Genomic DNA, 22500 nt, shown 5'->3' with positions numbered 1-22500 from the left:
TGTGTCCTTAATAAGCTTGCTTAGGAAAGGTAGATTTGACGCTGGCAAGGTCCACTGCATCTAGGAAGGGTTTCTTCAGAGACAGTTAGAATAAAGAATGAGTTTAGGTGGGAAGTAGAATTCGTTTTTTGAATGAGGAATCTGGGGAGGAAGGTGGTAAGGTTTTGTGCATTTGTGTATGGTTTTACCTCTTTTCTCATATGTGAGTAGCCTTCTTCAAAGAAGGACGAAAGCCCCTTGCAGTGAGTAGTACTAGAGTGTGCTGTGGGCTTCAGATACTCTAGTTGATGAAGTGATTTGCTACCCTAAATAACTCCCTTTAGTATATTTTGGTGGTTGCTATGAAGGCAGAGAAGAGGGATCTCTTGGCATGTAATATAGCCCAGGTATAAGTCTATAGAAACTTTGTTTCAAACTGTCTGCTTCAGGCCAAGAATTATTTTGTTATTGGTCAATCATGTGTCCACCACGGTCCACCTTAATCAAGGCATCTGAGAACCATAGATACCTGTATTGGCAACTGGGAGAAAGGGGCTATATGAAAGCCACTGTGGTGGTGGCGGTTAGTGTATGTTCATAATGTTTCATGGGCGCCATAGCTCCACAGTCTGTTGTTCAGCTATTGCCTTGAGCATATTTTGGAATTTGGTGGGGTCCATAAACCTTTGGGGATTAATTGTAATTGCCTGGCAGTCACATTGCTTTAAACATGGGGAAGCTCTGACCAGTGCTGGCATAAATTGATACTGTGTCCAACACAGAGGCTGGATTATGATATTCTGTAGTCTAAAGATATAGAAAGATAGGAAGTGCCATATTGGATCTGACTAGTGATTCACCTAGGCCTGTATCCTGACAGTGGTTAGTACCAGATGCTAAAGACAGAGGTGTAAAAATCTCTAAAATGGGCTGTTATGGAATAATCTCTTCAAGGGGAAGTTTCTCCCTCGTCTCTAGTAATTAGAAGTTTTATCCCCTTAAATGTGAAACTGTATATCCCTTCCAAACCCTTTTTTTTTTAATAAAATCTGTATTATTATGAAACTGGATATTCATATATACCATCCATTCCTTATTAGACTTCTGTTAAATGCTGTAATTCTCTCTCTCAGCAATGAGTTCCATAGGTTAAATGTGTGTTGTGAGAAATAGCATTTCTTCTTATCTGTTTTAAATTCACTGCCTTTCAGTTTCATTGCATGTCTCCCTTGTACTCACATTGTCAGGAGGGGTGAATAGACATGCCCAGGTCTAAGGTGTAGTTGTCTGGCTGGACTGAAATGACCTGTGAGAGTCCTAAAATGGGTGGAAGGGAATGAGGGGTTTTTTTATGGATCTTGTCAATTTGGATGCTGAAGTCCTCCAGGGTGAATCTGGGGAACTACACCGCTGTCTCCAGCAACATCTGTCATTTCCTTTCATGGAAACGTGAGTTTTTTTGGGTGCATAGAAAAGTAGAAAGTCCGTGTTGGTTTTGGCTCTCATTTGACAGACTGAGTAGAAGAACTCAAAGAGAAAGTGAGCAGTGCTGCTCCAGTGCTCAGAGCCTGCTAGTTAAAGGCACAGGCCCCCCAGAAGCAGCTCCTTTTGTGGCAGGGATGCATGCTCAAGCTCTGCAGCTGCTCCTGTGTTGGGAGGGGGAGAAAAGAAGCATTTCTAAACACTTCATATATGTGGATGGTGGTGGTGGTAAATTGCCAATTAGGGAAGTAAGACCTCTGTGCTTGTTTTTTACAGCTGCATGAGCATGTTTTCTTCTGCGAGGGCCTTGATGTTTTTCACCAGTTCTCAAATCTGTGTATGTGGATGTTTAATTAAGAGAAATAATTGTGAATTATGATTATGAAAAACTGGAGTGAGTTCAGAGAAGAGCCACAAAAATGATGAGGAGATTGAAGGGACTGAATGATGAGGCAAGATTAAAAGAGCTTAATGTGTGGTTTAGCTCGGAGATTATTAAAGGGGCCAAATTCCTGCATATATCTGAAGAGTGTAATCATGAAGGAGAGGAATTATTTAGTGTGACATGGGTGGGGGGTATAATTAGTAGTAAGAGGCAGAAACTAAGAAAAGGAAAACTTAGGCTATATAGCAGGAAAAAGTTACATAAAATGTGATATTGGGCTGTTGAAGAGCCTCTGTGAAAGTGGCAGTATCCCCATAGCTAGAGATTTTAAAAATTCTCCACTTTTTAGTGTATTATTCAGGCTAAAGGAAGCAAACCATTGGCAAAGGAGGTGAACTGTGTATTCTAATAGGTCTTTTCCAACTTCTTATGATTTTTGTTTCTTTTTTTATAGCTCTTTTTTAAACTTTTGGTGTTTTTCTGTTTCTCTTCTTTATATATAAAATGTTAAAAGAAAGGTAAAAGGATAGGTGGTTTTTTTTGTTTTTTTTTTTTAAAAGAAGTTGGAAGATCCAGCATTTTGAGTGGGGATAGCTGGCTGTGTATAAGTAGCATAGTCTGAGTGAATAAAAGGTGTTTAGGCCCCATGAGATATTGTAACTTGTGAGTATTGCTGTAATGTACAGTACCTCTTACCTGTGCTGAATGCCTAATAGAAGATTGTGATGGGAGGATACAGTCTAACCTAATGATTTAATTGATAGCAGATTACAGGATTTTGAAAAATTAGTCACTAAACATATTCTGGCAAAACCCACCTCCCTTTGATAGGAGTATAAAATAATTCAGACTTGACCCTGTTTTGATAGTGGGATATTTATCCTTCACATCAAATCCTTTAGCTCTTACTTTTCTATGACCAGATTTTCCAGACATTTGATTCTACAGGGTTTTTCAACTTACCTTCCCTCAAAGTCTAGGGTTTTTAAAAGCCAGTAGTTTTATGAATATGAACCTTATGAATCTTATGAATAGCGGTTCTCTTCTACCTCAAATACAGTTATTTCAGGATCACTCTTCTGTTAAACGTTCACCAGCTTTGTGTGTTCATCGTGCCGTGGTTACATCTTAGAACTGAAATCCATTAGTTTCTTTATCTGTTTGATGGCTCAATAAACCTGCTAACAGGTCAGACAGTTTTGTATAGCTTTCAGAAACACTGATCCTTTCTTGCACCATTTCACTGTTGTCATCTGCTCAGTGTGAAGACAATTGATCAGTACTTGAGTCATTTTTAAATTCCTTTCTTCTCTTGAGTGAACACCAGCTTACTGCTTTTTCTGTGTAGTGGTTCTTTTTCAGAATTGCAGACAACTAACAACTCCAATAGAAGTATATGTGGAGGGAGGTGCAGTGGCTCAGTATCTCTGGAAAATTTAAGCTGATAAGAAATAAATATTACATAATAAAACCAACCAACTGCCCTCCCCACACATTAACAGAACATTATTAAGATTGCAAAATCAAATGTTGAAAAGTTAGAAAATACCAGAATTAAGGATGTCTGTGCAACCTTAATTTGTCCCCCTTTATGTGTATGCATTATGATACAATCTTTAATTACATGATCACATACAATTTTTTTTTCACAGCCTCATTCAGTGCACAGGACGGACTGTGCTCACTTAATGGGCAGCTATTCAATATTTTGTTTTCTCCTCATTGTTCAATGTGTGGTCCCAGGCCTTATTTACTGCACACTATCCAAACCCTGCTCTGAAGACAGAATTAATAATTTCTTCTTGGGCTTCTTCGGTGCTCATCACTATGGCTTCACAAATATTAGTTAATTTTCACAACAACCTGTTAAATGAATGGGAGGGTTGTAATCTTTGCCCTCCCTGGCCAAATTTCTGTGGCTTTTGACAAGTTATAAGCTTTTTTCAGAGCACTTAGTATTCTACAGAACTTAATACAAAGCAAAAGACGCATTGACTTCAGTTGTAATAGTGAGTGCTCGGCACTTCTGCAAATCAGACCCGGGGGTCTCAAGTTAACAACTGAAAAAATGAAGGATGTACAATTAGTGATCACTGGTGAAAAGTTTGACTTAAGTGTCTCACCCAGCATCACACAGGAACGTGAGGCAAAGGCAGGGATAGAATCCAGTTCTTCAGGGCAGAATTCAACTGCCTTAACCATGAGCCCAGTCTTTCTCATCCTGTAATCTCCTACCTTGCTCTTCACACACATTGCAACTTCTACAACAAATGAAACAAGGGTCCTACAGACAACAGCCTATGTCACTACACTACCCTGATTCATCCCCAGAATAGATCCTTCCTGTGCAATGAATGAGGTAGGCCTGTTGGGGGGAGGAGAATGGTACTATATGATGTAATTAAAGATTGTGTCATAATATATAAGCACAAGGGAGCTGATTTAAAGTGACATGTGCAACCTTAATTCTGGTATTTCCTAACTTTTGAGTTCTTGCCACTTTTCAGCTTTAATACTGTTCTTTTAATCTAATGTGTGTCACTTCCTAGGCTTTTTTTTTTTTAAAGCAAATTGAAAAAATTGAATCTTATGGCATTATATTGATACTCACATGGGTAATTAGCAGGGTTGTAATCTTTAGATCCACCTTTCCTACCTCTGCCACTTTAATGGAGTAATTGGTAGCAACAATAGGTTGCATTCTCTATGCACCAGGACTAGAAGTAAATGGGACAGTTTGCCAGTGGGTTCACAGATATTTGCTGACAGAGTAATGGTGAGACTTAGGAATCTTGGGGTCCAGTCCAGGATCTAGAGGGGAGTGTGCTCTAATGGGCACGGACTCTTCCCCTTGGCCCCCAAACTAGAGAACTTCTGCCCTGTCCCAGTCCTAGCTCCTCAACTCAGTCCCAGTCTGCTCATCTAGGCAGTTCCAGTCTCCACTCTTCATGTTTCTCATCCCAGTCTTCCCCAACCCAAATCCCATTCTCTTTGACCAGCCATTCCAAGTTTCCCTCTTGTCCCCAGTCCATATTCCCAGTTCCCACCCTCCTGACCCCTCATCTGATCTCTCTTTCTCATATCCCACTAGCCTCCAGTCCCCCCTCCCTCCTGGCCCATGTCCCCTGTCCCCTTGGCTCCCAGTCTCCTCCTCCTGCCTCCTCATCTGATTTCAGTCACCCCTAACCCACTGGCTTTTGATCCGCCCCATTTCCCTTTCTTGGCTCCCAGTACCAGTCTACTTGCCCAGTCAGTCCCAGACTCCCTGCTGCTGCCACCCCTCCCCAGACACCAGTCCATTTCCCCCCCCCCAGCTCCTCGTTTGAATCTATTCCCCACTCTCCTGGCCTGGCTCTTATCTTCTCTGCATTTGTATCAGGAAGCTTCCTCTTCCATGTGTCTGCGTGCCAGCAGGGTGTGTATTAGAACAGTGGCTCTCAAAGCCAGTCTGCTGCTTGTTCAGGGAAAGCCCCTGGCAGGCCGGACCAGTTTGTTTACCTGCCGCGTCCGCAGGTTTGGCCGATTGCGGCTCCCACTGGCCCCTTCCCGCAGCCCACATTGGCTTGAGCAGTGAACCGCAGCCAGTGGGAGCCGCAATCGGCCAAACCTGCGGACGCGGCAGGTAAACAAACTGGCCCGGCCTGCCAGGGGCTTTCCCTGAACAAGCGGTGGACCGGCTTTGAGAACCACTGTATTAGAGTACAAGGACAGACAGGCTCCCTGCTTTCGGTTCCTATCCCTGGACCAGCACAGCTCACCATAGACCAAAGCTGCAATTGCAAGGAAAATCCTGTGCAAACCTGGTCTGGTGCATGCTCAATGCAGACAGAATCTTTAGACCTTTTAGCTGCAAAAGTCTGCAAGTCTCTGAGCGTGTGCAAACAGTGAGTTTTTCAAAGGCTTATAACTTGTCCAGATTTATGCAGATTTTCAAGGAGAAGGCAAAAGGTGCATCCCTGACACACAGGCCATGCGCTTGCCAAATTTCAAATCCCTGCTTCAAAACATGGGGGGCTCTGGAGCTTTTCAAAGAAAAAATCACCAGAATTTTTTTTTAATGTGGGCAGATCAAAATGTGTTTTTATCTAGAAATAACTGAACCATTTTGACTTAAATACATTAAAAAAGTATATCCGCCTAAGGCAGACACCTGGCATGGAAAATTTCAGGTCAACTGGTTAAAGTGTGGCAAAGTTATAAGCAATTGAAAACTGGGTCATACAGTGGGATGTGTTGGCCAACTTCTAATAATAGGTGGTGCAATGAGCCCCACCTATAATCATCGTTTCTCTTTAGGCAAACAGAAATGACTCCTTTCACTTAGAATTCAGTTCTTGGCTAGTCTGCCTTTAGTTCTTTTGAGTTTGAGAAAAATAAAATTTTCTCATCTTGGCATGGGTAGAATTAAGTGTTGTCCACTCTGATGATAGCTGATCAGTTTCGTAAGGCCCAGCACATGGAGTCATATGATTATATGGGATGGTCAACATTCATTTAAATAGTAAGTTTCTGTCCCTCACAGTTGTTGAGAAAAGCTTGACATTTTGAACCTGAAAGGCTTAAAACCATAAGGCAAACAAACTCAACTATTTTAAAATATTATATGATGGTGGGCTGGATCAAGATTTTTTGCATGGTAGGGATCAGCAATACTGTATTAATAACATAGTTTCCTGATTAAGGCAAATCTTTGTTTCCTCAGTGTTATTTCTCATTATAGATATAAATTCACAATCCTGCTATCCTTTTGTTAATGCTGTTCGTATTTGTATAGAGGCAAGAGAGCTCTTTGCTTTATTGCCTAATGAACTTCTATTTTAGAATTTCATTCTCCTCACAGAACTCAACCTTTGTCATGAAGAAGAGATTGTATTTTCATTTTATTACAATTGTATTGTCCTCTCTGTTCTTTTCTATTCATTACATGGATCAGGCTAATCTCATCTGAAAGAAAAAAAAACACAGGCTTTTATTTGTTTTAAGTTTGAATTTGCCCAAAGAGAGTTAATCTTGAAATTAATTCCATCAAACTGTACGTGTAGGATCAAATCAAGTGTGATTCATGTTCCATTTAATATAAATTAATAGAACACCCTATTCACGGCAGTGGCTTGGTATCCACTGTGAAACTACCTTTCTGTAATTAGCTGTTATTCTAGCAAGGGAAGGGCCCTGTTATAAGAAGAGAGCCTGCAAACACATTTTATGGGAAACAAAGATTAATATTCTGTCACCTGAATGACAGAGTTCTCTCATTATTCTACTGTTCATAAACCATGATGAAAAGGTGAACAAACGCACCTTGGAACGGGATATGTTGGAGAGCTAAACCTCTTTAAGCACAGACTAATAATAGCTCAGTTGAATTAGCCTTCTAAATGTCTTATTCGTAGATTTTAAGGCCCAATGGGACAACTGTGATCATCTAGTCTGAGCTCCTCTATAACACATGCCATAAACTTCCTTAGAGTTTCTGCAATTTCATTTTGCAAGGTAAAAATCTGTTTTAAGTTATACAGTCACAGTTTCTGACTAAACAATGTGACACATCAGTATTCAAATATTACACGAGAAGTCATACTGTGTACAGTTCATCATAATGCTTAGGAACACTTTTTGAGACCCATGATTCACTTAACTGGGTTTTTTGTTGGGGAGATCTACTAGTCCTGTAGAATAGAAATAGATACTTAGGGCCAATTCTTCAAAGGGCTTCTACTTGTGTACATGCAAATTACTTACACAAGTGATTTTGCGCACACAGAAGATAGCATTTATGCACACACAATCCATCTGTAAAAGGTAACAGTATACTCCTGATTATCTGAATAGCATGGAGTACATGTATTTTGTTCATATAATTGGGAGTTTGGGTAATCAAGAAGGCAGGAGCCATTCAGCAGCGAGGTGGCCTCCTCCCACAGCTGAGGGTTCAACCTCCTCCTTGCAGTCCTGACCACACCTCTCTGTGCTGCCTTGCTTGCTCACTCCCATGACAGCAGGGCTCCAGAAGGCTCCCTGTACTGCCACAGAGCCAGTGACACCTGATTCCTGCAAGCACAAGGTGCAGGGAGGAAGCTGTGGTCCTGGTGAGGCGGAGCACACACATCAGCCTTTGACCATTCTTTTTAATGACCCATTCAGTCCACTCAGGGGAGTGTGTTGCCTAGCTACCTAAGTCCCTTATATCAAACATAATCTTTTTTCCCCTCACTGGGTAGCCATGCAAGGCATAGAAGAAAACTGAGGCACACACAGGCATCATAAAAATATTACAAAAAAACTCCCACTTCATCATAGCACTTCTTTTAGAACAGTAGTTTCAGATCACTTAACCTGGAAAATCATAACCTGGATCAACTTTCAAATGCAGAAAAACCCTAAGAGAATAGTTTCACTTTTTATAAAATGGTATCTTAGCATTAGCCAGACAGAGTAAAATATTTTCTTTTCTCCCTTTTAAAATTCACCTTATTTAAGCTCTCCTAGACCCATGCATTGGACAAGCTTTCAGGGGAAAAATAGTCAGTTTCCAGGATCTTCCTTTAATTTCTCTCAGTTCTTTTGGGAGAATAACTGAATAACTTTGTCAGCTTATGAACTTGGGTCTTACTCTTCCAAGCTCACAAGAAATATAGACAATTCTTCATCAACCATATCTCAAATTATAGAACAAGCCCCAAATGTACAGTTAGCGGTTACATATTCAAAACAATGTACATATACCAGAGCCCTAAGAAATCATTGAGAGGCCTCTCACATACCTCTGAGGGCATAATTCATATGGGGCACATTCTGCAGATATGCATCCTGTGCAGTCCCATTGAATTCAGTGGGACTGTGCTGAGTGTAAGAATTTACACTATGGCCCTGATCCAGTATAGTGCTTAAATCATGTGCTTGACTTTAGTAGTCCTATCAACTTTAGAACTAAGAGTAATCCCATTGAAGTCAAACATGTACTTAGCTGGATAAGGACCTAAATCCACAAAGACCCAAATAAATCTACTTTAATAAAAGAATAGGTGTGAGGAAGGAGAAATTTGTCTTGTCTTCAAGTGGGGTTTAAGAAAGGAATGATTCAAGGCATGGAGGTGGGGGTGAGTAATGGGCTTGGAAGAAATCTTTGTTTCCAGGAAGTATTTCCTATTTTTTGTGCTATTGTATGAAAAAACAAAACGAGTAGGGAGGAAAAAAGTTGAACTTCCTATTTGTACTCACTCATCGACTCTGTCAATTTGGCCATCTCTTTCTCTTTTGTGCTTCTCCTAGAGACAAAATAAAAACAAACAAATATATATATAAAATACACTTGACTGGAGGTGGTGCTATGTGGGATATTGTCGTCTGAATCACTTCTTTGTATATCTTATTTCCTAAATAATGTTGGAATAATCAATGATCAAATTTTTTGAACAGGAAAATCCTCCAGATACTTCTACAGTGTTTTGTTGTTCTAATTTTGCTGTTAAATGGGCCCTCCTTAGGGAGCTCTTATTGTGCTTGAATTGTATTCATGAAGTATGAGAAGCATATGTGTGTAGATAGAGATATTGAACTTCTTCTATCAAAGAGACTGTGGAGGAGGAAATTGCTCTTTCTTTTCCACACTGCAATGCTTTAAGACATCTCAGTTCTAGTGAACCCCCTCAGATGACACTTTAGATAAAGAAATGATAGTGGAGAGGTTAGGCAGTTTGGGTGAATGTCAAACCATTGAAAATAAACACTGAAAGGAACCAATCAACAAGTCAGTTCATTTATCCCTATGGCACATAAGGATGCATATGCTCCACCTAACCATCCACTTGTTCCTTTGTGCTGTTTGTTTGCATAAAAAATACTGTACAAGCTTAAAAATAAAAAACTTCCTAAAATCTGTTTCCTTGTTCTGGTCACATTGTTTGTTGGGTCTGCTGCTGCTAAGCCCCTCATTGCTAAGGCCTGATCCAAAGCCAATTGAATTCAATAGACTCCCACTGACTGACAGTGGGCTGTAGCTCGGGCCCCAGCACAGCGTGGTTTGTTATGCAGACTTGTCCTGGTCAGAGCAGTGAGGGCCTGGTGTGTTCTAGTGGCAGTTTGGGGTTTGGTGACTCTCTCTGGTGCAAGATGCATGCAGACTCAGGTAGTTAACAGTGCAGAATTAAAATAATCCTGGGGCTCTAGGCGTGTCCCAGGTTGGGACTTTGCCCTGATGTGTGTCCCCCGAATTCCTTCAAAGCCCACGGCTTTACCCCTGTGTGGGGTATCAGTAGCTGGGCCTCTCCCATCTGCTAGGAGATGAGGTAGTGTCTGTGATGCCCTTCCTCCCAGGTACCTAGATGACACCTGAGCTAGAAGCGGGGACGCCTCCTTCTTCAGTGTCTGGGGCCCATCTCTTGGCTGTGTACAGGAGGTGGGGACCACTTTTCTACTCTGGACTGGTGGTGCTGTCTCCCTTGCCAGTGGTGGGTGTAGTGGTAAGGACCCCTTTTCCCTTGAGCATCTGTTGTGGGGGCCGCACCCAGAGTAGGAGGCGGTGGTTTGGGAGCCAGGCAACTCTGTCTGCTGGAAGATGGGTCTACATCACTGCATGAATTACCTTGGGTCATGTTTACATGCTGCTCACAAATCTGAGAGCTAACCCTCCACATGTATTTTTTTTAAAATGAAAGCTGAAATTCTGATATTACATAGCTCTGGGAGCCAAGGCTCTAGGCACGGGACCTATAGTCCCCATGTCTTAATCCAGTGCTGGCTGCTACTCAGAACAAGTATCTGAAAAATTGTATGTGAACTAATTTGCTTCTATGTTTATCTCAAAACCCAAGAGTTTTACTAACAAAAATCCCACAAATCTAACATTTCTTAGCAATAGAAAGAATTAGAATTTGTGACTTTAACAGAAGGATACTAAATAATGTTGCTCTGCTGTATCTGTCACACAATATATTTCGCACTGTGTGACAGAGTTAAGGTCACGCTCCAAGTCAGTGAAGGTGAGTAAGGTTAATGACCCAAGCCATACTCATAAGGTAGCAATGTGGAGCCAGGTTTTTGCATTGTTGTGAAAAGGAAGAATGAGAGAGAGAGCACTAATTAGAACCAACGCAGCAGTGCCAATAATAGAGAGAAATTTTCAGAATGTTGTAGATTAGTGACTTCTATAATATCCAGCATCAAGGCAAAACACTTATCCCTTTGAAAATCCTTATCCGTATCATGTCTGTTTTTTTAAATTACTCAGAAGTGTTTTTAAGATCAAATTCTGTTACCGAATTTATAGTTGACAGATGAACGAATAGTCAATTGAAGACAAACTTTTGGCTCTGAAGACAAAGGGCTAGATCTATCAGACAGAAACAAGTTATAATATTAACAATTAACTATTTAGTCTTCAATATTATTGAACAGCCCTGCTAATGATAAGGCCTCATAATGAGGGAGGAGGAGACTAGAATGTCATTCTATTCGTTAAAATAAAATATCTAGTGTAATAAAGAAGGATAGGGCTAGACAGTTTTGTCATTTTGAACTCTGATAATGACCAAGTATCTGTTTAGGACAGTGGTTCCCAAACTTGTTCTGCCGCTTGTGCAGGGAAAGCCCCTGGCGGACCGGGCTGGTTTGTTTACCTACCACGTCCACAGGTTCGGCTGATCGCGGCTCCCACTAGCCGCGGTTCGCTGCTCCAGGCCAATGGGAGCTGTTGGAAGTGGCGCGGGCCGAGGGATGTACTGCTTCCAGTGAGCACCGTGGCCAGTGGGAGCTGCGATCGGCTGAACCTGCAGACGTGGCAGGTAAACAAACTGGCCCAGCCCGCCAGGAGCTTTCCCTGCACAAGTGGCGGAACAAGTTTGGGAACCACTGGTTTAGGAGAACCTAGCACACTGAAATCCTAACAGAATGTCCACTTTCCTACAATAATGACCTGAAACACTCTCAGATAAATGCTTACGTGAAGCAGAGACAATGATCAGTGAATCAGTAACAGACTCTTATTGGAGCAAAAACTTGAATTTCAATGAGCAGTTTTGCCATTGTATTGTACCAGATTTAAAAAGAAATCTGAGCAATTCAAGCTTCTAAAAACATTACCAACCTGGATCGCCTATCACAGAGAGAACCCAAGATGACAACCAAGATTCAGCTTGTTGCAGCAGTTTTAGAATATTTAAATCATTTTTTGTCTATTGGAAACTACTAAATCATCTTATACTCTGGCATCTCTTCTTCAGATGGTAAAGAATCTGCTTTTGGAACTTAGTTAACAATAGAGCTGGTTTGAAAAAAAATTCATTTCTTTTTTGTTACTGTTGAAAATCAAAATTTCTGTGAAGATTTGAAATTTTTCATATACCTCCAAAAGCAGAATTAAATTCTAGTCAGAAATTTCAGCCCATTTTTGTTTTAAAAAAAATTCTGACAAACTGTTGTCAAAATTGCAAATTTTGTGAATTTGCAACTAGCTCTAATGAAAAGGAAGGAATCTAGCGCTCACTCCTCTAGCTAGATGAGCTCTGACACACATTTTTTAAAAAGGAAAAAAAAATTTTTTTTGACTCTGAACACACAATGGGAGCAAGAAGTTGCTATTTTTACCATTGTCACTTTTCAGAGTAGAACTGAACTTCATGTGGACATTGTTGTATGCAGTGTTGTTGTAGCCATGTCAGTCCCAGAATATTAGAGACAAGGTGGGTGAAGTAATATGTTTTATTGGACCAACTTCTGTTGAGGAGAGAGACAAGCTTTCAAGCTCCACAGAGCTCTTCTTCAGGTCTGGGAATGTTCTCAGAGTGCCACAGCTAAATACATGATCAAACAGATAGGACAGCGTAAGTAGTTACCACGTATTCTAAGGGACAGTTCAAGGTGAAGTGGGCCATTAACAGCCCTGCAGTCATATGATGAAATGGGGGGGGGTTGTTAATGGGTTACAGATGGCTGTAATAAGCCATAAATCAGTGTCTTTATTAAGACCATGATTTTTAGTGTCTAGCAAATTTATGAATTTAAGCTCCCAGGCTCCCTTAGGTAAGAGATGGTACAGAGCTGCCACCGCAGATGGAGCACCAGGGAGATTAACTCTCACTCAGTCTCTCCAGATACAGGGAGGTGTGTTGTTTGCACTAGTATTAGGCTGGCACAGAATGATCCCTCTGGTATGTTAGCTTTATGGGCTGATGCACAGGGCGTATTAGGGCCATGGCCCCACCTCTTGTATGATCCTGGGGCAAGCAAGAGCAAGCAGTCCTTGTGCTCCTCTGAGGGCAAGTCTACACTACAGCGCTACATCGGTGCAACTGCACCGCTGTAGCACGTCTGGTAAAGACATGCTATGTTGGTGGGAGATTGTTCTCCCGTCAGCATAACAGCTCCCCCTTGGTGAGAAGCGGAAGCTATGTGTCTCCCACCAACATAGCGCCGGTGTAGTCTGCACGAAACTTGTGTCCCTTGGGGTGGGGGAGGGGCTTTTTCACACACCTGAGCACTGTAAGTTATATTGACTTAGGCGGTAGTGTAGACCTGCCCTAAGTGTTTGGGCTGCTGCTATGTCCTGCTCTTGAACAAATGTGCGGTGTGGATAAGGGACTTCCTGCATGCCCACATCCATCTCAGCAAGGAAAGCACAATATGAGTACAAAGTGCAGGAGGCAGATTCTACCTTTTTGTGGTGTTAGTAAACTGGTGTATGAAAAATATATTGCTACATAAAGCACCTTAGCTTGGACTTATTTTAAAAAAAACTGCTTTAAATCCCACCTTCCTCCCCACCTACCAATATTAGTACTTTCAGATGACCTCCTTCATTCCAACCCAGGATCACTGTGTAGGATAGGAGCTGGTAACAAGGCTCCTGCAGTTTGATCAGCTGATCAAAGCACACTCCTCAATTGAAATGGGCTAGCTATTAGCAGCCATCATTTCACTCAAGGGATTGTGGATTCTCTTTGTCTCCAGAGAATCTGTATTTCTTGTAGCACCTTAGAGACTAACCAATTTATTTGAGCATAAGCTTTCGTGAGCTACAGCTCACTTCATCGGATGCATACTGTGGAAAGTGTAGAAGATCTTATTATATACACACAAAGCATGAAAAAATACCTCCTCCCACCCCACTCTCCTGCTGGTAATAGCTTATCTAAAGTGACCACTCTCCTTACAATGTGTATGATAATCAAGTTGGGCCATTTCCAGCACAAATCCAGGTTTTCTCACCCCCCACCCCCCCAACAAACTCACACTCCTGCTGGTAATAGCTTATCCAAAGTGACCACTCTCCTTACATTGTGTATGATAATCAAGGTGGGCCATTTCTAGCACAAATCCAGGGTTTAACAAGAACGTCGGGGGGGGGGGGTAGGAAAAAACAAGGGGAAATAGGCTACCTTGCGTAATGACTAAGCCACTCCCAATCTCTATTCAAGCCTAAGTTAATTGTATCCAATTTGCAAATGAATTCCAATTCAGCAGTTTCTCGCTTTCTGGAGTCTGGATTTGAAGTTTTTTTGTTGTAAAATAGTGACTTTCATGTCTGTAATCGCGTGACTATTACCAGCAGGAGAGTGGGGTGGGAGAAGGTATTTTTTCATGCTTTGTGTGTATATAACAAGATCTTCTACACTTTCCACAGTATGCATCCGATGAAGTGAGCTGTAGCTCACAAAAGCTTATGCTCAAATAAATTGGTTAGTCTCTAAGGTGCCACAAGTACTCCTTTTCTTTTTGCGAATACAGACTAACACGGCTGTTACTCTGAAACCTGTATTTCTTGTCTTTCTCTGAGCTACACGTTCAGCCGTGGTTCTTTTTGATGGGTTTGTTGGAGGCTGCAGTACACTTCAAACACCATTGTTGTTCCCTGTTGTTAACCCGTTCCAGTGTACGTTGAGAAACTTAGGGATACATGCTTTCTATATGCTGTCTTAAGGCAAACATAGAACAGCCTGATATTGCATTGTCAGACTGTGGCACTGCACTACTTGCTGTGATTTGAGTCTAGATCAGTGTCGCACACAGTACTGAGACAGTGGCAGCTGCATTATTATGCCCTCTTGGCCAGTATACCATGTTTGGCTTCATATCATGCACTGTGTTCTAAAGAAAAATGGCGACCCTTGTGTAAAAACCTGTCTGGTTGCCTGCTCCTGAGTCCTTGGCATTCTGTCACAGGATGTATATCAGGACTGTCTGGAAAGGTAGCAGAGACTTGAAATTCCTTAGGTCCTAGTGTTGCACATGACAATATGTGAATCACACATGAGTGGAAGGGGAAAATCACCTGTATCCCAAATGAAACCCAAGAGTAATCAAAATGTGGAGTATTAAAGCCACCTGAGTTGCAGTGAATAAGCATGGGCTGAGACATATTCTTTTTGCAATTCTTCTGTGAATCTTATGAAAGGATAGTAAAATCTATTGTAATGTTTTCCTCAACTATAGTCAGTGATGAGCTGCCAAAATCTTAACAACGGGTTCCCTCTTCACCACACGAGGGGGTCGTTGCCCCCCCCCGACCGCCCCGGGACACCTGCCACATCCAAGCCCCCTGCGTTCCTTGACACCCCCCCCAGGACCACTGCCCCCAGAACCAGGCAGGAGGGTCTTATGGGCCACCGTAGTGGGTGCCCACCCCACGCCTAAGAGCCAGAGGCAACTGCTGGGGCGTGAGGTGGGGAGTCCCGGCGGTGCTTACCTGGAGCAGCTCCCAGAAAGCATCAGGCAGGTCCCTCTAGCTCCTAGGGGCGGGGGAGTGTAGCTGGGGGGAGCAGAGGGAGCGGCCACTCCCCGCACTGATCACATCAAAAGTGGCGCCTTAGGCGCCGACTCCCTGGGTGCTCCGGGGCTGGAGCACGCATGGGGAAAATTTGGTGGGTGCAGAGCACCCACTGGCAGCTCCCGGCCCCAGCTCACCTCACCTCCACTCTGCCTCCTCCCCTGAACTTGTGGCCCCGCTCTGCTTCTCTGCCCCGCCCTCCCCCCGGCCTGGCTTCCCGTGAATCAGCTGTTCGGCGGGAAGCCGGGGAGGGCTGAGAAGCAGACGGTGGCTTCCCGCTCAGGCCGAGTGTGGCGGAGGTGAGCTGGGGAAGGGAGAGGTTCCCCTGCGCCCCCCCCCACCCCCCCGCCGGCTTACCTGCTGCGGTGCAGGCGGCCCTCCTCACGTCCCCCTGCCCCAGCTCCCCTCCACCTCCCTGGGCCTGAGCGGGAAGCTGTGGCCTGCTTCTCAACCTGCTCCAGCTTCCTGCATGAACAGCTGATTCGCGGGAAGCCTGGGGTGGGGGGGCGGAGAAGCAGAGTGGGGCAGCGCGTTCAGGGGAGGAGGCGGAGGCGGAGTGGAGGTGAGCTGGGGCCGGTGGGTGCTCTGCACCCACCAAATTTTCCCCTTGGGTGCTCCAGGGCTGGAGCACCCATGGAGTCGGCGCCCAGGGTGCCACTTTTGGCCGGTTAAATTTAGAAGCCCTTTAGAGACCGGTTGTCCATCGCAGAACAACCGGTTCTAAAAGGGCTTCTAAATTTAACAACCGGTTCAAGCTCATCACTGACTATAGTGTTTCCTTTGACTTGGATTAAGCTATTTAGATCATTGTCCTTTAGTTTGGTTTGATAACAAGGTGGTGACAAGAGTGACTGTACTATATATGCAGATGTGCACTAATAAATTGGAGGGCGTTTAGCACATTTCTAGTTAAAACCTCTTATTAGTATTTCCTTACCTTATTATTGGCCATACATTTCCAACTATGGATCAGAACGGAAATATACTGTTTTTATTATACTATCTTTTTGTGGAGTTTTGTCATTTTCAAAAGAAATTCAGTGACAAATCCCTAGTAATTACATTGATATATCCTCTTTGGTAGTGGCTAATTAACCACTAAATGCAACTTTTACCTCAATGAGCTTGTAGGATGGTGTAATCTATCTTGGGATATCTTAAATTACTTTTCAAAACTGCACAGAAATAGTGTTCTGTTTGATACACTATTAAAAGAGAATAATAGAATTTCATTTTATGTAGCGCCTTTCATACTCAAGACATCCCCAAATGCTTTACAGAAATGATTTAGACACTTGTTGTTCAGTGATGGTGTGTAGGCAAATGCAGCAGTCATTATGCGTTATTCGCTCAGGAATAGTCTACACACAACCTTGGAAAGTAGAGCCTAATTTAGTCAAAATCCTCTCTGACTAGGGTGTTGGAGTTACTCTTTTTTCAAAAAAGTGCCACAGGATCTTTCATTTCCACCTGGGCACATACTAGACACAGAAGAAAAGACCACGTTTAACATCTCATCTGTAGGACCTCAAATAATGCAGCACACTCTAGTACTGTGCTGTATTAGCACTTTCCCCATCATTCACGTTGGTCCATGAGATATGCATTTGAAAACCTCAATTTTTCCTAGCCACAAAAATCAAGCTCTCACTTTGAGCAAGTTTTTCAGCTCCTATTAGAGCCAAGGTACATAGCATGGAGAATAGTATGTGAAATCTGCTGTAGAAAAAACTGAATTGATTAGCTGCATAATATAAGCATTAACATCTTAGGAGCATTTGAATAATCTTTCCACACACTGGTGGTGGTGTGGGATAGGTTTGGGAGTAGAAATGCTTTCTAAGAGCAGGAATAACAGGTAAATGTTGTTGACCCTAGTCATGCTTAGGATGTAAGCATACTTTTCATTAATCTCCCTGAATCTGCCAGAATAAGAATAAATGAAAGAATATTTTGAACAGGAGAAAATGCCTAAGATGTGTATGAGCAAGAGAGAGTACAGTGTACTTGTATTCACGAGAAAGAAAGTCATGTTTGACATTTTAAGTAAGGATTGAGCTACAGTAAATCACAATTTATCATTTTTGATCAAATAACCTTAAGATTTTCTCATATCTTTACATTAACAATATTCCACTGCAGAGAACATGAATCTGAAAAATATTTTTAAGAAGCCACCTTTGGCAGTGAGTCTCAGCACTGCTGATTTCAAAAATCTACTTAATTTATTGTGCTAATGCTGCCAAGATACGCAGGTTATTTTATGAACATTTCTCTTTTACCTTTTTATGCAGTTAAATACTTGCAGCTTCTGCTGTCAGCTGTAGAAGAGCTATTTAAATAGCATTTGAAGGCATTGGTAAGGAAATAATGGGAGCATTTACAGTTTGTAGAATAATGATGAAATATCGGGGGGGTGGAGCAAAAGTAAAAGGTAAAAAAAAGTGGTGATATTGTCATGTAATTAAAGGCAGATTTAGCTTCTTAGTATCTTTGCTATGAAAGACAAAATACACATCTGATTTTCATCTGTCATTACAAAAGTCCTACAGCACACCTGAAGGTTTAACTTGAAGCCCTCAAACCCTTTTAAATATCTCTCTACCAACACAGCTGTGCTAGCTAAAACCACAGAGCGTTTATTTATTTTGCTTAGCCCAGGTGGCATGTATATGTACTTCTGTCCATTGAGAAGTTAGACTTTTTTGTTTAGATCCACTTTGGTCTCCTAAGTTCAAATTTTAGATCCTCAAAACCCCTGCTCAGTTGCTGCCTAATCCTGTTGGCACCTAAGTTTCTGTCGATAAAGTCCCCATAGGACCTAAACTTCTCTGAGCATGTGCAGAGCTGCTAAAATTCATGTGTCCAGTGCCTAGCTCATACCTAAACTTCAACCAGATTCCCCCACTAGGCATTTCCCTGCCTATCTTGCCAATGAGGTCTGAGCTGGTCGGCATGCTCTGAGGCCACTTATATATTTGTTGAGCTAGACAGAAAGTAAGAATGACTTGGTAGCCCAGTGGTTAGGGCACTCTCCTGGGATGTGGGTAAGTCATAATCATGCCCCTCCTCCAATGAATATTTAAATATTTAATGCAAAGTGGAACAGTTCAACCTACCCCAGAGTACCCCATAGCTTCCTGGTTAATCCAGGTAGGAAACCCAGGTTCAAGTCTCTGTTCCTCTTGGCCAGAATCCCATGTGAGTATTCTACCCAGTAGGGAATCAGGAGGGCTCCTCCTCCTCCTCTTCCTCCTCCTCTGTTTGTGAGAAAGGACTGGCTGGGCGTAGTGCTTAATTTCAGCACAGTTCATGGCTGCTGTGAATCCCAAGCGAAGATAAGCGCCTCCCTCTAGCCTCAATTTAGGCACTTAAGTCGCTTTGAGAGGTGGGGCCTAGGCCCAACCCCCATCCTTAGCATTTCCTATTGGGTAGTTTAAGTGGCTCCATGCTCAGCATGCTGACTTCTGTAGATCTCATTCTTTAGGTGCATAACTCTCCTTATGCATTGTATAGGGAGCCTGGGCAACTAATTCGGGGCTGTGGATCCCACTGCAGTGAGGCTCAGTGTTGCAATGAACTAAGTCCCCATAGTGGATCTAGTCCTTCTGAGGACCAGGAGGAATTCCACATAACTAAAAGTTACCAATTGATACCAAGTCCCCAGCATGGAAACTGTGAAGGAAATCTTTTGAGGTCATTCCCTTGAAGCAGCTAGGAGAAATGTAAGGGACACACCCATCGATGGCAGCTCGGCCCACCCTGTAAGAAAACCAAGCTTGCCCACAAAAATCTCCAGCCACCCAAGGAAGACAGATGCTCCTAGTAGGGTATTCAATACTCAGAATAATAATAATGAAAAATTCTGCAAAGGACAGGCAGACAGCAGGATGGACAGTGTGCTGTCTTCCCGGAGCCAAGACATGAGACATCACTCTAAGACTGGAAAAGCTTCTGAAGTTTACATTGCTGATGATTCATATCCTGCAACAGTGTCATTAGTGCCAATATCTCACAGATAACAGATGACTCAGGGAACTCAGAAGGGTGCTGAAAAAGAAGAATGTCCAAGTGACCTTCTCTGAGATCCTTCCTGTCCCATGAGGGAAGGAAGATAGAATGCACAGAAGATTCTGGAACTGAAGTGCTGACTAGGTAAGTGTTGCAGGGTGGAGGGTTTGGGTTTTGTGGAACATTGGTCCACCTTCTGTGGGGAGAGGAGGCTGTATAGTTTGGATGGCCTTCACCTCAATAGAAAGGGAACCAATCACCTTGGGACAGGCTGGCTAGAGTAGTCAAGAGGGTGTTAAAGTAATAGCAAAAAGGGAAGATAAAAAGAGAAGAAATGAATACTCATTTAGCACAAAATCAAGATACTGAGGAAAAATTTTTATCAAGGAACCAAAAGATATGAAGAGAAGAAATTCTTTAATTGCCTATACACCAATGCTTGGAGCCTGGGTAACAAACAAGAGGACTGGAATTGTTCAGTTTATGAGTATAAATTTAATCTAGTTGGTATTACTGAAACCTGGTGGGATGATTCATGTGATTGGAATATTAAAATTGATTATTATAACTCTTTTAGGAAGGATCGAATGGGCAAAAGAGGAAGGAGAGTGGCATTCAATGTCAAAAGTGGCATTGTCTGTTTCAAAGTCACTGTTTTTGTCTGAGTTATCAATCTTGAATGCTTGTGGATAAATGTCCTAACAGTAAAGCAAAAGATATGGGATTAGCTGGTGTCTGCTACAGGCCAACAAATCACAGTAGGGAACAGGATGACCAGTGATTTATGCACCTATCGCTAATATGCAGGAATAAAAGCTGTTTGATCACGAGAGACTTTAATTTGAGTGACGCATACTAGAGGTCTCATGCTGCCAGTACTAAAATATCCTTGGATTTTCTAAATATTATAGATGACACTTTCCTAGCTCAATAAGTGTTGCATCTAATGTGGAAGAATTCTATATTAGACCTTATCTTCATCGATAAAGAGAAAATGATCACAGAACTAAAAGTTAATAGTAGTTTAGGTACAAGTGATCATGACTTTGTGTTTGTATATTATAAATATGATAAAGTCCAGACCAGTAATATATATAGTTGGCACTTTAAAAGGGCCAATTGCACAAAGATGAAAACAATTATGAGCCAGACCAGCTCGGAGGAAGAATTTAATCAGAAAAAATAGGAATAATATTTGGGAATTTTTGAAGTTCACTGTACTCGATGCCCCAAAAGCCACAATCTCACAGCTGAGGAAGAAAGCCGTATTGAGTACCCCCCCCAAAAAAAAGACCTGGTTTAGGTGGGAAGTGAAGGCAGCTATTATATATAAAACAAATGGAAGAAAGGGAAAGTTGACAATAATGAATATAAATCAGAAGCTAGGAATTGTGGAAAATTGAAAAGGAAAGCAAAGGGACATAAGGAGAAATTTATGGACAGCTGAGTTAAGGACAATAAGAATGACGATAAGTATATTGGGAAGAAAAAGAATCCTAACAATGGTATTTGTCCATTAATAGATGGAAATAGGAGAATTACAGGAATATTTCAGATTGGTAATGAGGCATACATTTTTAACAGTGAGAGTAATTAATCATTGGAACACTTTACCAAGGTTCATGGTAGATTCTCCATTACTGACCATTTTTAAATCAAGATCAGATCTTTTTCTAAAAGATGTGCTCTAGGAAATATTTTTGGGAAGTTCTGTGGCCTGTGTTATACAGGAGGTCAGACTAGATGATCACAATGTTCCCTTCTGGCCTTGGAATCTATAAAAAGGTAGTAATGAAAGTGTGACGCTACGCCCCATATTCTTTATAGAGATATGCTTAAGATATAAATATGGCATAATTAAGATATGGTTTATGCAAGATGGGTCATGTGAGATATCATTGGAAAGGTTATGATTTACTGAATGTGATTATCCAATTTTATGCATGTATCATTTCTGTATCTGAAGTTAGAAATATTGACTATGTAACAATTTCAACTGTGTTTTCACCTGGGGAATGCCCACCAGACTATGCAATCAACCTGGAATGGGCCATTAGGGAGAACAATAGGATTTTGAATATACTAATCTCCCTCCTTCTTGAGAAGTTTCCTGGGATGCTGCTTTGACACTGCAGGGTCAGGTGATCATGTCACCTGGTAGTGGATACAATCTTGGATTTTTAGTGTTTTTCCATTAAGAGGTGGATGCGGGCCAAACTGGGAAACAAAGGATTCCCGCCATATGCAAATCTTATTTAAGGCTGGGCAAAGAGTTAATCTTGGCTCTTCTCCACTTCCTCCCTGTCCAAGAAGGAAGACTGCTAAAAAACACCTGAAGAACAAAGGAACTAAGCTTGGGAGGGGGGCAGGGGCTGAGCCCAGGCAAGAGAGGTCTGGCCTGCAAGGAATACCTGGAAATTTAAGCTGCAAGCAGTGCAGTTTACCTTCAAGAAACTCTGCCACCTGCATGAAACAACGTTTAGGGTGAGAATTTGCTACTATTAACCATTAATTTAGTGTATTAAGTTTAGGTTGCATATTTTATTTCATTTGCTCAGTAATCTACTTTGATCTGTTTGCTGTCCCTTATAATCATTTAAAATATATATTTTGTAGTAAATAAACTTGTTTTTTGTTTGTTCTATAACCAGTTTGTGTAATTCATAATGGGGGCCAAGAAACTGTGCATATCTTCCTCCACACTGAAGGAGGGAGCAAACTTCATGAGCTTATGTTGTTATAGATCTCTGTACAGTGCAAAACAATATAATTTTGGGTTTGCACCCCAAAGGAGGTGTGCACCTGACTGCTGGGCAATTGCCCAGCTGAAAGCCTTCCCATGTAGCGCCAATTTCAATATCGGTGTCATTGTGCAACTGGG

At 42.0% G+C, this 22500-nt stretch overlaps 1 protein-coding gene across 10 annotated transcripts in view; it reads right to left on the bottom strand.

Moving 5' to 3' along the window:
* The window catches only part of KCNJ6 (potassium inwardly rectifying channel subfamily J member 6), a 237211-nt gene that overhangs the window by 163589 nt on the left and 51122 nt on the right, over positions 1 to 22500 (bottom strand). For 6 of the 10 annotated variants that reach the window (XR_012160918.1, XR_012160919.1, XR_012160924.1 and 3 more), the window contains exon 2: positions 9068 to 9114. The exons of 1 other annotated variant lie outside the window; for it this stretch is intronic. Coding sequence is in view for 1 of the 9 variants with exons in the window: in XM_073360849.1 (XP_073216950.1) it covers positions 9068 to 9092 (25 nt within the window). In the remaining 8 variants the exon portion in view is untranslated. Of the gene's footprint in view, positions 1 to 2809; positions 2829 to 2895; positions 2919 to 9067; positions 9115 to 22500 lie in introns of those variants that run through there. 3 more of the 10 variants (XR_012160929.1, XR_012160931.1, XR_012160933.1) reach the window with 3 other exon arrangements.

The sequence above is a fragment of the Lepidochelys kempii genome, chromosome 1 (assembly GCF_965140265.1).
Source record: "Lepidochelys kempii isolate rLepKem1 chromosome 1, rLepKem1.hap2, whole genome shotgun sequence".
NCBI classification, from domain to species: domain Eukaryota; kingdom Metazoa; phylum Chordata; order Testudines; family Cheloniidae; genus Lepidochelys; species Lepidochelys kempii.
This window is presented reverse-complemented; position numbering and strand designations above follow the sequence as displayed.